The sequence below is a fragment of the Chiroxiphia lanceolata genome, chromosome 5 (genome assembly GCF_009829145.1).
Source record: "Chiroxiphia lanceolata isolate bChiLan1 chromosome 5, bChiLan1.pri, whole genome shotgun sequence".
NCBI lineage: Eukaryota > Metazoa > Chordata > Aves > Passeriformes > Pipridae > Chiroxiphia > Chiroxiphia lanceolata.
Genome location: NC_045641.1, coordinates 12,885,400 through 12,899,386, shown reverse-complemented (window position 1 = coordinate 12,899,386; position 13,987 = coordinate 12,885,400). Strand labels below are relative to the sequence as shown.

Genomic DNA, 13,987 nt, shown 5'->3' with positions numbered 1-13,987 from the left:
TCCCCTTTGACGAGCTCATAAGCGACTTCAAAATTCTGTTATGTCCTACTATTTGTCATACTGTGTGTATGATGGAAAGACTATCTTAAATTGTCTAAATATTCTAATTAACTTCCAAGGATGCTGTGAGCTTGTATAGATAGTATGGGAATTGTGAGCTACCCATATTGTGACCTCAGCTATCAGAATTACAGCTTGGTGTCCCACACAAACTTCAAGGATACCCAACATGAAATAAATACTGACTGTACAAAAAAGTAACATTATTCCTATCATTGCTGTGGTACAATCATTCGTTTTAACTGAGACTGTAAAAGATTTGATCCTTTGATTTTGGTGAAGACAGGCAAGATAATGTGTGGCAGCTGGTGACCCATGTCACCTTTGCAGTAAGACTTTGTCCACAAAATGCTCCTGGACCAGGAGATGCCAAAAAGATAGGGGAGATAGGCTGGATTTTAGAAAGAAGTTCTTCACCCAGAGGGTGGTTGGGCACTGGAAAAGGCTCCCCAGGGAAGTGGTCACAGCACCAACCCTGACAGAGTTCAAGAAGCATTTGGATGATACTGTCAGGCACATGGTTTGACTTTTGGGGATGGTCCTGTGCGAAACCAAGAGCTGGACTTGATGATCCTTGTGGGTCCCTTCCAACTCGGCGTATTCTGTGGTTCTGTGAGATGTCAAAAGGAACACACTGGATGGGGGTTGGCAGTTCCTGAGTACAGGGTGAATTGCCCCCAGCTTTGCTGTGTAGAGAGAGACTAACTTCTTGTTTTATTTTTAAATATAGGGCTTGTTGTTCAATACACAAATGACAATGGGATCACCTGGCATTTGCTGCGAGAGCTGGACTTCATGTCGTACCTGGAACCTCAGATTGTTTCAATAGACTTACCTCGGGAGGCCAAAACCCCTGCCACTGCTTTCCGCTGGTGGCAGCCACAACATGGTAAGCAAGACCGTCCTAAAAACTCATTAAGCAGCTTTCCACGACCCACATGCCAATGCTACTCAATATGGACATGTTCTGCAGAAACCTCAGCTTACCAAAAATACAATATTTTGAACGGTTGTGTGCCATAAGAGCAAATTTAGGCTTTCCTGCATCACAATGCAGGTGTGATTCTCATTTAGAGCACCAAGCTGAAAAGTGGGCTTAAGAGTAAAATTGTTTAAGAGCTAAGTTTAAACTAAAGATGCTGAGATAACAGAGAAGAGGGCGAAAGAATATTGCATTTCAAAAAAAAAATATCTCCCACTCCAAAACAGTACCCCCTCCTCTCCCCAGAAGCATCCCTGTCTTCTGCAGCACCTGCAAAACCCACTCAGCCACTTCCCACATCCTCAGCTCAGAGTAAAACCCCGGTACTGACTGATTTCTAAAGCCACTTTGAGAGCCACCTTGCATGAGGGCACATTACCACTATTGAAAGTGTCCTGATTGTCTTGCCTTTGCACAAGGCAGCATCTCTCGGATCCCTACAGGAAAAATAAGCGATATTCAGAAATACAGCAGAGTACATTTTAACAGCAATTCCCTGGGGAGCAAAGCACACAGCTTACATTCAGGTAATTATGGTATGCAGCTTCTTAGGTATTATTTATCATTTTCATGGCTAATTTTATTCATACATTTTCTTACAATATGTGTGCTGGACTTAATTGCCCTCACTAGGTAAGAGAGTAGACAAGGCAAGAGGGATGTTATTTAGTTAAGAAGCCAGTTCGTTTGTGAAAAAGTGCTCAGCAGCAACTGGTGCACCACAGACCATCATTCTGTGATAATCATTTCCACTGGTGAGTGATGCCATGTCAGACCTGCTGCTCCCTACCTGTGTCCTCCTCATGGCCACTTGCCCTGGTAGCACCTGGATGACATCTGTCCTTGCTGAGAGGGATGGCTCTAAGACCATCTGATAGCAGCCCTGTGGCTCCCAGTAGAAGGGAGAGTTTATCACTGGAGGTTGAAATATCACCTTCCATACCAGCACCTACTGGTGACAACCATTTCTTATTACAAATGTTAGTTCCTCTGTGGACTGTCCTTTGTCTGCCATACCTCGGTGCACAGTGGCCCTATCAGCAATGACCCATGTTCCTCATAGTGGCAAGACAAAACTCCTGGCACATAGCTGCAAGCTCACAGTTTATTGTGAAGGCTTTCCTTCCTCTCCTGTGAAGGCAGTGATTGTTCAGTAAAATGTTTTTTTCAGCATTCAAGTAAATAGGTGAATTGAAACGAAGGGCTGAAGCAATGGGCTGGAGATGATTATGAAAGTGAAATGCCTGTAGGCTGAAAGCAAGAGAAGAGAGGTTTCCAGGAAGGAGAACAGCACTTCTATAAATATTATCTATATTCAGAGCCTACAGCATTTTCCTTTGTGTATTATTCTCTTTTATACAAAAGCTACTTTGGGAACTAGACAGAGGCCTTTCCAATTTAGCTACGGGGAATGGCAGGAAAGTTGTGACCTGTAAAATGAAAATCCGCAATCTAGGGGCTCAGGGAGTGTCTCATTCAAATACAGGGAGAGTGTATGTTGGAAAAGGCACTGAAGCTAAAGAAAAGAAGAGGGAAATACTGTGTTTATCTGTAATAGAAATATACTCTTGAGTCCAGATGCATCCTTGAGTGATGTTTTAGTCTTGTTTAAGTCATGTTTAGTCTTTAGTCACATAGACTGAGCACTGCTCACTGGGTGAACACAGCATATGGGCAGAAAAAAACAACTTACAGGGACTCCACTAACCTGTCTGTTCTGGTTTTCATAGGGAAGCATTCAGCTCAGTGGGCTTTGGACGATGTCCTTATAGGGATGAATGACAGCTCTCAGACTGGCTTCCAGGATAAATTCGATGGAACTGTGGATTTACAAGCAAGCTGGTACAGAATACAAGGAGGTCAAGTAGACATTGACTGCCTGTCTATGGATACAGCTCTGATGTTCAGTGAAAACATTGGTATGTGTCATCAAACATTGCTACATTCTGTAAGAGTGCATTTTATAAATTATTTATGGGTCAAGTTTTATAAGATAGGAGGTATAGACAAATTCAGGCATATAGTAATCTGCAGGGAAGAGAAGGCTGAAAAAAGGTGAAGCTATATAGAGATAACAAATTTGAATGACAGTACTGAAAGCATATGCTAAAGGGATACTGATTTGTTGTGGTTTATCTCTTTTTTCTTAGGAAAACCTCGTTATGCTGAGACTTGGGACTTCCATGTATCAGCCTCCACTTTCTTGCAGTTTGAGCTGAGCATGGGTTGCAGCAAGCCATACAGCAATTCCCATAGCATTCACCTGCAGTATTCTTTAAACAATGGGAGAGACTGGCACCTGGTGACAGAGGAGTGTGTCCCTCCAACAATCGGCTGTCAGCAGTACACTGAGAGCTCCATCTACACTTCAGAAAGATTCCAGAACTGGAAGAGAGTTACTGTCTACCTCCCACCCTCAACCAAGTGAGCACTGCTCTTCTGGCTGTTTAGCATGACAAAGGTTTTGCTGATCTAATTTGAGCAAACATCCCTCAGCTTGGGAATGTTCTGCATGTCTTTTAAATTTTTAAATGTGTGTTGTCACGCCACCAGAATTTTAAATTTCACTTCAAAATATTTCATAAGCTATAATGTGAACTTAAAGAAGTAGCAACTTTGATGAGTGAATTCTTAAGTCTTGCCTATAATCTATGACAGTAAGAACAAGAATGCTAAACCAACTTTTCTAACATTTATGAACTAAGAAGCGAGAATTAATACCCCGAACCATCCTTTCACATAGTACTATTTTCTGTCATTCTACGTAAGTTGTCATCCAACATTTAGGCATGTTAGTCATGATATTCAGCAAGTCAAGACACATGTTACTGGACATGCCACCCTCACCCTTTAGACTGGGTGGAGCATTCTGCCTGCCTCCTTGTGATTTCACATGGTTATAATTGGATGTGGCAGATATGCTGGCATCCATCTCTCTAAATAAAACCTCTAGGGTAGAGATAATAGATGATGATATTGCTTACCATTGTTCTGAATAGATCTGTAATTCTTCAAAGCACCCTACACATTACCTCTGCAAATTTCATCACCCAGAAAATACGATGGTAAAAATGGATGTACAGTAGTTGAACCAGGACTGGGGTTCACATCTTGGTTTCTAATTCCATAGTTCACTCCTGAGGACCATGTATCATCTTCCGAATAATTTTTTTTCCAAAATACTTTCCTCTTTTGAGGATATGAAGGAAGTCAGCAAGCACAGCAGTGTCTGTGCACATGCATGTTTGTACATATATATTCATACATTCTTATATATATATATATGAACATATATAACCATTGTTTTTCTCTTTACACAACATTTAGTATAAATGAACTTTCATTACCTCTTACTTTACTGAAGCAATTTTATTGTTTCCACTCTGCTAGCCACACATGGAGCTGTCAAATGCTAATGGAACTACTCATTTCTGCCAACCACTTTGCTGATCAGCAAGAGTCACAGTAATGTTCTTTCTCAATTATCATATTGGGCACCTACATTTAGAATGTGGTGGAAATTTGCCTAAAAAACTAACCTGAGAAATTGAAACTTCCAGTTTCAACTGGAATATGAATCTTTTCCAAATAAGGGGGCCATGCTTATTAATATGCTTTTCTTCTCCTGAAGTCCATGGGATTTTTCTTCATTATTTAGCACTTTATGGAGGAGAAATTTTGAATCCTGAAACACATTTACTCTGTTTTTAATAGCTCTCCCAGAACACGGTTCAGATGGATTCAGTACAACTATGCTTCTGGTGTGGATTCTTGGGCTATCGATAATGTGGTCCTGGCTACAGGGTGCCCCTGGATGTGCTCAGGTCACGGCATCTGTGATTCAGGTCATTGCATGTAAGTAGAAAACTGCTTAACCCGCTTTGTAGAAAGCAGTGTTTTATCTAGGCTGGATGGATAACACCTTTTCCTCCCAATTTGTTGCTAGGTGTGACAGAGGCTTTGGAGGTCCATACTGTGTCCCGGTCCTTCCTTTGCCATCTGTCCTGAAGGATGATTTCAATGGTAACTTGCATCCAGACCTTTGGCCTGAAGTCTACGGTGCTGAGAGGGGAAACCTGAACGGTGATACCATCAAGTCTGGAACAGCTCTCATTTTCAAAGGGGTCAGAGATTACTTACACTGAAAAAATGAATAAAACCCAGTAGAGTTAAAAACAGAAAATAATTTTTTTGTTGTTTTCCACATATGTTTATGTCAAAGTCTTTAGGCTAGAATTTGACATTTTCATTTTTCTTGTCTTTTCCTGCCCTAAACATGCACTATGTTTGTCACAATTGTCTTTTTTATATACAAATTAGTTTCATCTGTTTGTTGGGTATTACTTTCATTTGTGGAATAAATTCCTCCTTAACCACCAAAGAAAATCTCTGCACCAAGATTCTTGAGGTGAAGTGAACTATTTGGAAATATGGTACACATTACAATTGTCTTGAAATCTCCTGGTTGGCTTTTTAGTATTTTGAATGCTACAAATTAGTCAGGACTGCAGTCTGTGTTTGTATAGTTAGCCTGTATTTTACTCAGTTCTATAGTTTTGATGTTTACTAGCCCTTTAAACACTTCTTTGCTAATTACAGATTTTAAAAGGCCAGAAAATATATTTTCTGGACTTCTCAGTTCTTCAACAAAATGCATAATAGAAAGACTTTTGTTCACATAAGCACACAAATTTTAAGCTCACACATGAGTCTTCATTTGACACGGTGAATTCAGGTACCCCAAAAAAAGCGAAGTTTGGTGTATAAATCAATTCTTTAGAAATATTTGTCTGCAAAACCTTGACTCCAGTTCAACATCTTTAGGTTATTTAAATCCCAAATCACAAGATTTGAATTGTCTAAAATTTGGATTGATTGTTCCTGCAGATTGTTCCACTGGGGAATGGGTCTGAGAAAGAGGGAGGCTCTGAGAGGTAGTTTGCCAGATCTCTGACTGGGTGTGGCCTCAGAATCCACACAACATTGAACTCATCTCTACAGATGGACAGGACCTTAGGGGTCCTCTGAGGTTTCTTGTCTGCACCCTTTCCTTACTGTTCTAAGCCAAGAGGTTGCCCCAGAGAAGCATATTTTTAGAAAATATTTTTAGAGGCACAGTAAAGAACTCCTGGAGAGAAATGTTCCTGCCTAGAAATTAGGGTGCTTGGCTGCTACACAATTTGCATAAAATATGAGCGTAGCAGCTTGGACTTAATGCCTAAGTCAGTGCTTGCAGATCAGATCACATCCCAGTGGTTCAGAGCACAAACCGAATGAGCTGTACCTGTGTGCGTACCTAATCATGTGGCTATGCCTCTGGTGGGACACACATCCATGTCTATCCCTTTCCTTTACTGTGGCTTACTTTACCAAGGCTATCACTGTCCTCATTTTCTGCCTGGGAGAAAGTGTGGACAGACAACTACCTCTCTTGCTGCCACCAGCAGTCAGTAACAGACAACATCTAAGCAACAGTAAAATGCAGAAAATCTCCAATAATGAGAACTGAGATTCACATTTATATTCTTTATTTGCAGGAAGGACTGAGAATGCTTGTTTCAAGAGATCTAGATTGCACTAATACCGTGTACATCCAGTTTTCATTTAAATTTATTGCCAAAGGTAAGATCACTGTTGATTTCCCATCACTTCTCTAGCTTTACTAGTACATAGTAGCATCACAGAAAAGAATATGGATTTACATTTTCAACTTAAGTGTACATGATCATCAGTTTATGATCGATTATATGGGAACTTGTTTGAAATCTTGCATCATCCTTACCTTGCTTCCAGCCTGCATGGCCACCTGTGCCATTCCCAAGAAAAAAGTAAACTGTAGTGGTGTCAAAAACAGCACACCTAGTACAGTCTTTGAGCAGAAGAGAAACAAAATAGCTCAAGATTTTTTTAGAGATTTTCCACTGCGTTGGGGAAAAAATGAATTTATTGGTTTTTAGGCCATAAAATGGTGCCTAGAATAAATTACTTAAGGGACTTATAGGGAACTACAGGGTTTTTCATTTTCAAGCTTCATTCCACTGCATTAAAAGCTCTAACCATTTGACTACCTAGTAGATATCTTAGGGATGACTAAAACTCCACAATTCTATTTAATTGTATATGAAGAATAGTCAGACTTTGCAAGACAAGTTTATGCATTGGTTTAACAAGCTTGGGACAGTTTCTCTAGTATAAGGACTTTCAATCCAATGATTGTCTTACCCTGCTCCAAGCCCCAGTAATCTCCTGGCTTTGAAAAATAATTTCATCAAAGTCAGGAGCGACATGGTAGAGAACCACTAACCTGCTTGAGGGTTTGAGTCACTCCCATGCAATTTCAGAAGTTTTTCCCAGCACTGCTTGTAGAATTGTCACTTTCAGGCCAAATTCTGAATGTGCAAAAACTCCTCTCCCTTTGGTGGAAGAAAGACATCCACAGCTTCTGTAGCAAGCTTAGTGCTCTTGGACTGGACCCTGACTGACTTCTCATTTGCCAACAACAGCTTGAAAACAGTTTTGAACTACCTCTTCTTCTTAAATAAGTGTCTTAGCCAAATCTCTGCATGGACAAGTAAAAATCAGATCTTCGTGAGTTGTAATTGATTTCCTTTAATAGGCACTTAATCATATATATTTGGCTATTTCTAGTACTTTATCAAAAAGATAGAAAATAATAACAGCCAAAACATACCATGTCCCAAAACAATAACATGCCAAATATTTCATGTTTATAAGCAAAATCTTTGTGAAGACTTCTTTCAAAAACTATGCCTTGGAAATATTTCTATACATGATCATTGCCAAAATATGAAAAAAATAATGTATCAGGCACTTTGGTTTCAGCAAATTTGGTTGATTTAAGAACAGAACAGAACATGGGAGAAACTTGCACGGTAATGTGCACTGAGTCAGGGATGAAGAAACTGTCCCTTAGTCCTTTTCTTCTGCTAGTTTCTGCCCTCAGACTGAGTTTTTGGGGACATGCCATCACTGTGCCACACCACGAAGGGAGCAGAGAGTGTAAATTTGTCTGAGTGAGAATTCAGCTCAGAGATACCATCACTTGGAACTGATATTCCTGGTCAGCAAGTTAGGCATAGGCCAAATATATGCTGGGGGCTGAGCTTGTGTACAGTAACCAGCATCAAGTGTGAGTACTGGGTTCTAATTAGCATGTGTTAATAGCTAGGGCTGTAAAGAGGCTTTTATTTTTTCATTCTTTAAAGCTCTAAGTTAAAAAGGAGGAGCTGGTAGTTAGAAAATGCAAATTTTACTGTCAGTTCCTCTGATATTTAGGCCCAGCTTAAAGCACAGAATATTGCTTTGTTGTTGTTAAAACATGCTAATAAAGATCCTCAGTGTTTTCCATCAATTATATTATTTCTGGGCACAAATATGCTCATAGCAGTGTTTGCAGTTAGAGCCAAAGACTCTAAATTTGTGAGGATAAGGACTATGTCTTTATCTGTGGGCGCTACAGATGGTAATGATAATGTCTGGTACCTGAGCAAAAAAGCAAATAAATATGGAATTACTGGAAAATGTCTGTAGTAGAAGGAGCTGGTTTGTTCTAATCTAAAAAACTATAACGCTGGGATAGCTAAGTAATTAAATGATGGGTACTTACAATGAACAACAATGTAAATTTAGGTCCTAATTCATTAGCATTTTGCAGACAGACAAGCAAGAGAAAGCACAGGAAGCTGTATGTATACAATGCCTATATAACATCTCAACAGCTTAAGTTGTTGCTAAAGGAAGACCACTCTTTGTAATAGATGTCAGAGGAACGTAATTGTATTTATACTTGAAGAAGCATTTTTTAACTTACCAGATTTTAGTGAACATAAATCCACGTCCTCTCTGCTCCAGGCACCCCCGAGAGGTCTCATTCCATCCTGCTGCAATATTCTGTCAACGGCGGCATCACTTGGCACCTGATAGATGAGTTTTACTTCACACAGACTACAGATGTCCTCTTTATTAACGTTCCTCTGCCCTATGCAGCCCAAAACAACGCAACACGGTTCAGGCTCTGGCAACCTTACAACAACGGTAAGGAAGAGACACCCATGGGAATCCAGGTCCACACTTGCACAGCTCAGCATCTGTAGCAGGCTGGGATTTTTGAACTGAAGAGTTACAGAGACTCTTAAATGGTGTTTTTCATATTTTTTTGTGTTTGAACTCCTTCAATTAAAATTACCACGGGATTACGTTTACTGTTCTTACAAAGCTATTGTATGCTTTGAAGTGAAAGTACCTTAACCCTTCATTATACACAGAAGACTATCAGCTTTGGCCCTGGAGGGAGTAGGCAATCAAGCAACACCAATAAAGTTAACTTAACTCAGGTTCCTCTCATTATTTTTAATGGACCTGATTCTCATTTACACTGAGGCCCCTCTAGGATGCTCCAATTACACAAAAGTGTCCCAGGTGTAAATGCGAACTGGGCCTACCTTACTCAGAATTAACTAGGCATTAAAAACCCATTTAGAAAGAGTATGTAGTGAGCAGTTAATCTTTTGATTAAATTGTAAAGGACTAGAAAACCACAAGAGGAATGCAGCTCATTCCTCCTGATTACAGGAAATGTGACAGCTGAAGAAAGCTCTCCTCTGCTCTCAGTTACTCTGAGCACATTTCTTAGCAGAATCTGACATTAAGGGATCATTTAGACTTGGTGAAACAGGAACAATTTATTCCATGCAGGCAAATTCCTTGCATGCCTCTAACAAACAAACAAAAAAAAAACCCAACCAAATTTAAATCTGGTCATGACAATCCAGTTCATTCTACTGATGTGTCCAGCCTAAAACAATTATCTGAACTTCTCTTGCTGACATTATCCCTAAGTGGAAATTTTATTAAAAAGAAAATTTTCAGATTTCTGTGATCAACTCAAACACTTTTAGATAAATGAAAAAAAGTTACACAAAAGATCTGTCAATCTAATCCTTCCTCTCCAGTTTGAAAATAGCAATTTTCCAACATGTATGAATACATAATCCATTGGAGAGAAGGTCACTCAGAGTTTTCTTCTCTGCCAAAGAGCTCTTCCCAGACAAACACAAGCTTCTGAGTGCAAGGAAAAGTTGTAGAATGAAATTGCGCTTTCAGGCTGCTTGGGCTTTACAGCAACTGCCCATTTAGATGATTCTTAGTTGAAGAAGACATGAGTTTCAAAGTAAATGTGATTTAAATAGATGATTTTTCAACACAAGTTTTTCACTCTTCGTTTTGCTGTGACTTCCATAAAATTTAGGGAATAAAAGTTAATTCTGTAGGGCCAGACTGCAGAGCAGTATGGGGACTATTTTCATAGAATAGTGAAAACTTTCTATCTTCCATTTCCATTTTAGTAGAACATCAAAATAGTGAAGCCACTCTTTTAGCACCCTCTTCTCCACATAATCCATAAATACTGGCTGCTGTTCTGCCCTCTAATAATAGTAGTGTTATGTCTTAATAGCAATATTTCTCTTTTTTTGTAGGCAAAAAAGAAGAAATATGGATTATTGATGACCTCATTATTGATGGAAATAACTTAAAGAATCCCATTATCCTTTTGGATACCTTTGACTTCGGTCCTAAAGAGGACAACTGGTTTTTCTATCCTGGTGGAAACATTGGGCTTTATTGCCCATATTCATCTAAAAGAGCTCCGTAAGCATCTCTTGGCAATACATAAGGAAGAAGTGGCTGTGTAATAAACTGAGTCTAAAGTATTCCTTTCCTTTTTTTACAGGGAAGAAGATTCAGCTATGGTATTTGTTTCAAATGAAGTTGGAGAGCACTCCATTACGACACGGGACCTGAGTGTAAATGAAAATACTATCATCCAATTTGAGGTACCTGTCCTCAGAAAGTTATTTTGCCTTTTGTTCCATGAGTTCTGCTCTTCCACATTCTGCTCTGTTGTATTTGCCCAGCTCCTATGATTGCCAAGTAGAGAAGCCTGTCTAACTTACCCTGTAATTGCTCGGACATTACTTTCCCTCATTTGGGTGTATCATGATGTTTTTAATACACAGGAGATTTCTGCCTCAAAGTCTTCTACTGTCTTGCCTAAATGACTACTTTGTCCATGCCTATACACTCTCACTGATAGCATTAAAGTAAGTCCATGTCCTATGAGCTGGAGAGTCAGCATTGGCAGGCAAAATGATGAGCAAAATATAATCAAGGTCCAAATTGTCACTGCACAGCCTGTTTGATAAGAGTACAGCAGCCAGTGGAGAGCCACAACTTCACCTGTGACAGTAGAAAATAATTTTTCCTACTTGCTGGCTTAACTACACTGTTGTGCTTTCTCAGGGAGACAAAATTCTGCTTTGCTTTTGCTGCTGCCCACATCATAGACATGCTAGATGAAGCTGTTTGTTTGGTCATGATGGCCTGAAGTCATCCCATCTTAAGGAGTTAACTAAAGCTCATGAATAAGGGCCGAGGTTTTTGTGTTTCTCATATAGTCAGCGGAAACAGATACCCCAGTGACAACAGAGAATCTAAATTAACTGTGTTTCTGATTTATCCTAAAATCTAAACTGTGCATGCCTAGGGGAGCTACTGATGGGAGTAACCACTTAGCCTACTATGTGTTAATTTAGAGAGGTCATTATAATGTCATTAAGAAATTGTAAAATAATTTGGCATGTAAATTGCCATGCCACAATTATCAGGCTTCTTTTAAAAAAGATGTAGCATGTTGAAGCATTAAACAGCAAATTATATGAGTTTATAAACAATTACTAAAATGATACTAAGGGTTTTCCAAGAAAACTAGGTTTAGGTGTGTACTCATGCACACTTCAGTTTGTCATGCAACTAATTCATAAATTATTGAATGCAAACCATTTTCTGTTTTAAAATATAGATTACAGCCTGTAGAACAAAAATGTCTGAGGTCACTTTAAGATATTCATAAGCCTTCAGAGCATTAACCTCATAAAATCTACATGCTTACTTCCATATGTGGTAAGAACATCGTTTTCAGCTCACGTTTTTGAGAACATTAGTGTAAATGAAGGAGTTATGCATAATGCAGTAGAGTTTCTCTCTGTGTCTCAAGAGTCAAAACCTATATTGGGTCAAGCATCTCTCTGAGCTTCCAGATGAGTAGACAACCCTTCTAGTCAAATGTAGCTTGATGGGACTCATATGTGCTGAAGAGTGATGAAGGAAATTTGATGCAGGATACTTTCAACATTCATGCAGAGTTCTAAGTATTACTGGGATTTAGAAATAAATAGATTTTCATTACAGAACAGCATGTTAGAAAGATACTTTTTTTTTTGCTACAAAGATATATAAAAAAGCCAAAATGTTTCATAGTTTTATTACAGGCTTTGTATTTCACCAGCAATAGGGTTTTATTTATTGCATGGTAAGTATAGTACATATTGTTTTATATGACAGAGTCATCCTGTAAAGGAACTAATTCTTCTTTTATATAGACTGTAAGAACATCTTAATATCAGTGTAAAAGAAAAGCAGACTAATTTTCATTGGTTGCATGCAGAAAATATGTCTTAAGAGGTTTCAGATTCTGTACAAAACATTTTGTATTTTTTTCAGAAGTAGAACTGGTTTTCATGTATGTTTTCTGCCTTTTCTATTGTTCTCCACATCAAGAATCTTGTAAGCACACCCTGAGAAGTCTGACACTGCCAAACTAAGTTTTTGTGTGACATTGAATATAAATCCAACCCAGTTATGATAGTCTTTTATTGGTGTCCTAGGGCTTTGCCATTATACATGAGCAAATGCCTAGTGAGTATGAAAGCTGAACATATTGAAGTGATACAGCACACATCCTGCAGCATAAGCTTTTTCTTTTTTTTGGGGGGGGGGAGGGGAAGTGTAATATAAAAGAGGACCATAGTGCAGCTCAGCAATTTAACAAAAAGTTTATGTTTGCTCTTTTTATTTTAATATTTCTCGTTTTAAAAATGCACATTTTTTAGGTGCTGCGATTACTTCAGTACCTGCCAGAGGACTGCAAGAGCTGATGTATTTGATCCAGCAACGTTAACATCTCTCCTTTGGGATTTTGTCCAATTAACTTTAGTTTTCTCTTAGTAGAAGTAGTTGGGGATTTCATATCACATTGATTTTGTGATAAGCCAGAGTGTGATATACCCGTGGACAGGAGGGCAATGTGCAAGAGTTCATGTTCACGTACATGTCCCGAGTGCATCATCCCAGTTGTTAAATGAGTTCCCAAAACACTATTTTCCTGATGAGGAGTCCCACAGCCTGCCCTGTGTCATCTTCTGCATTTAATGTCTTGGCCCCCAGATCAATATTGGCTGCACCACTGACAGCTCCTCTGCCGACCCGGTAAGGCTGGAGTTCTCACGGGATCTGGGGGCGACCTGGCACCTGCTGCTCCCCCTGTGCTACAGCAGCAGCAGCCACCTCAGCTCCCTCTGCTCCACTGAGCACCACCCAAGCAGCACTTACTACGCAGGCACTACCCAGGGCTGGAGAAGGGAGGTCATTCACTTCGGCAAACTGCACCTCTGTGGGTAAGTGTCCAGCTTCTATTCCTGCCCAGCTGCTTGTTGCTTTGTTTTCATTTCTGTTTTTCATCCAAAGTGTTCTCCCAGCAAAAGAGTGCTGCGTAAGAACTGTGGCACTAGAGCAGACTGTATAACCAGTTTTTCTCTGCTTTTTGCCCTGAATGTTAGCTAGTGTCCAGGTGATTCCTCAAAACAAATTGTGCCTAATGCTAATGTAGAATAACCACAGGTAATTTCCTATTTGTCCATATATTTAATTGGTGGCATTTTAATGGAAGTGGGCTGCATGGTAAAATTAATGCAAAACTGACTGTTCCTAAAGTGCTTCGAGTGTTCTTTGAAGCAGTGCATTAGCCATTTGAATTCACCAGTTATATTCTTGGATGAAATTTGAGCTTCACAGAAAATGCAGTAAAAT

General features: G+C 39.4%; 1 protein-coding gene across 1 annotated transcript in view; it reads left to right on the top strand.

The window, feature by feature from the left end:
- RELN (reelin) overlaps positions 1–13,987 on the top strand; it is a 279,441-nt gene that overhangs the window by 223,738 nt on the left and 41,716 nt on the right. The window contains 10 exon segments of the mRNA XM_032687702.1: positions 791–949; positions 2,773–2,961; positions 3,193–3,466; positions 4,757–4,897; positions 4,989–5,166; positions 6,580–6,664; positions 8,915–9,097; positions 10,540–10,711; positions 10,794–10,896; positions 13,346–13,575. Of these exon segments, the coding sequence (XP_032543593.1) occupies positions 791–949; positions 2,773–2,961; positions 3,193–3,466; positions 4,757–4,897; positions 4,989–5,166; positions 6,580–6,664; positions 8,915–9,097; positions 10,540–10,711; positions 10,794–10,896; positions 13,346–13,575 (1,714 nt within the window).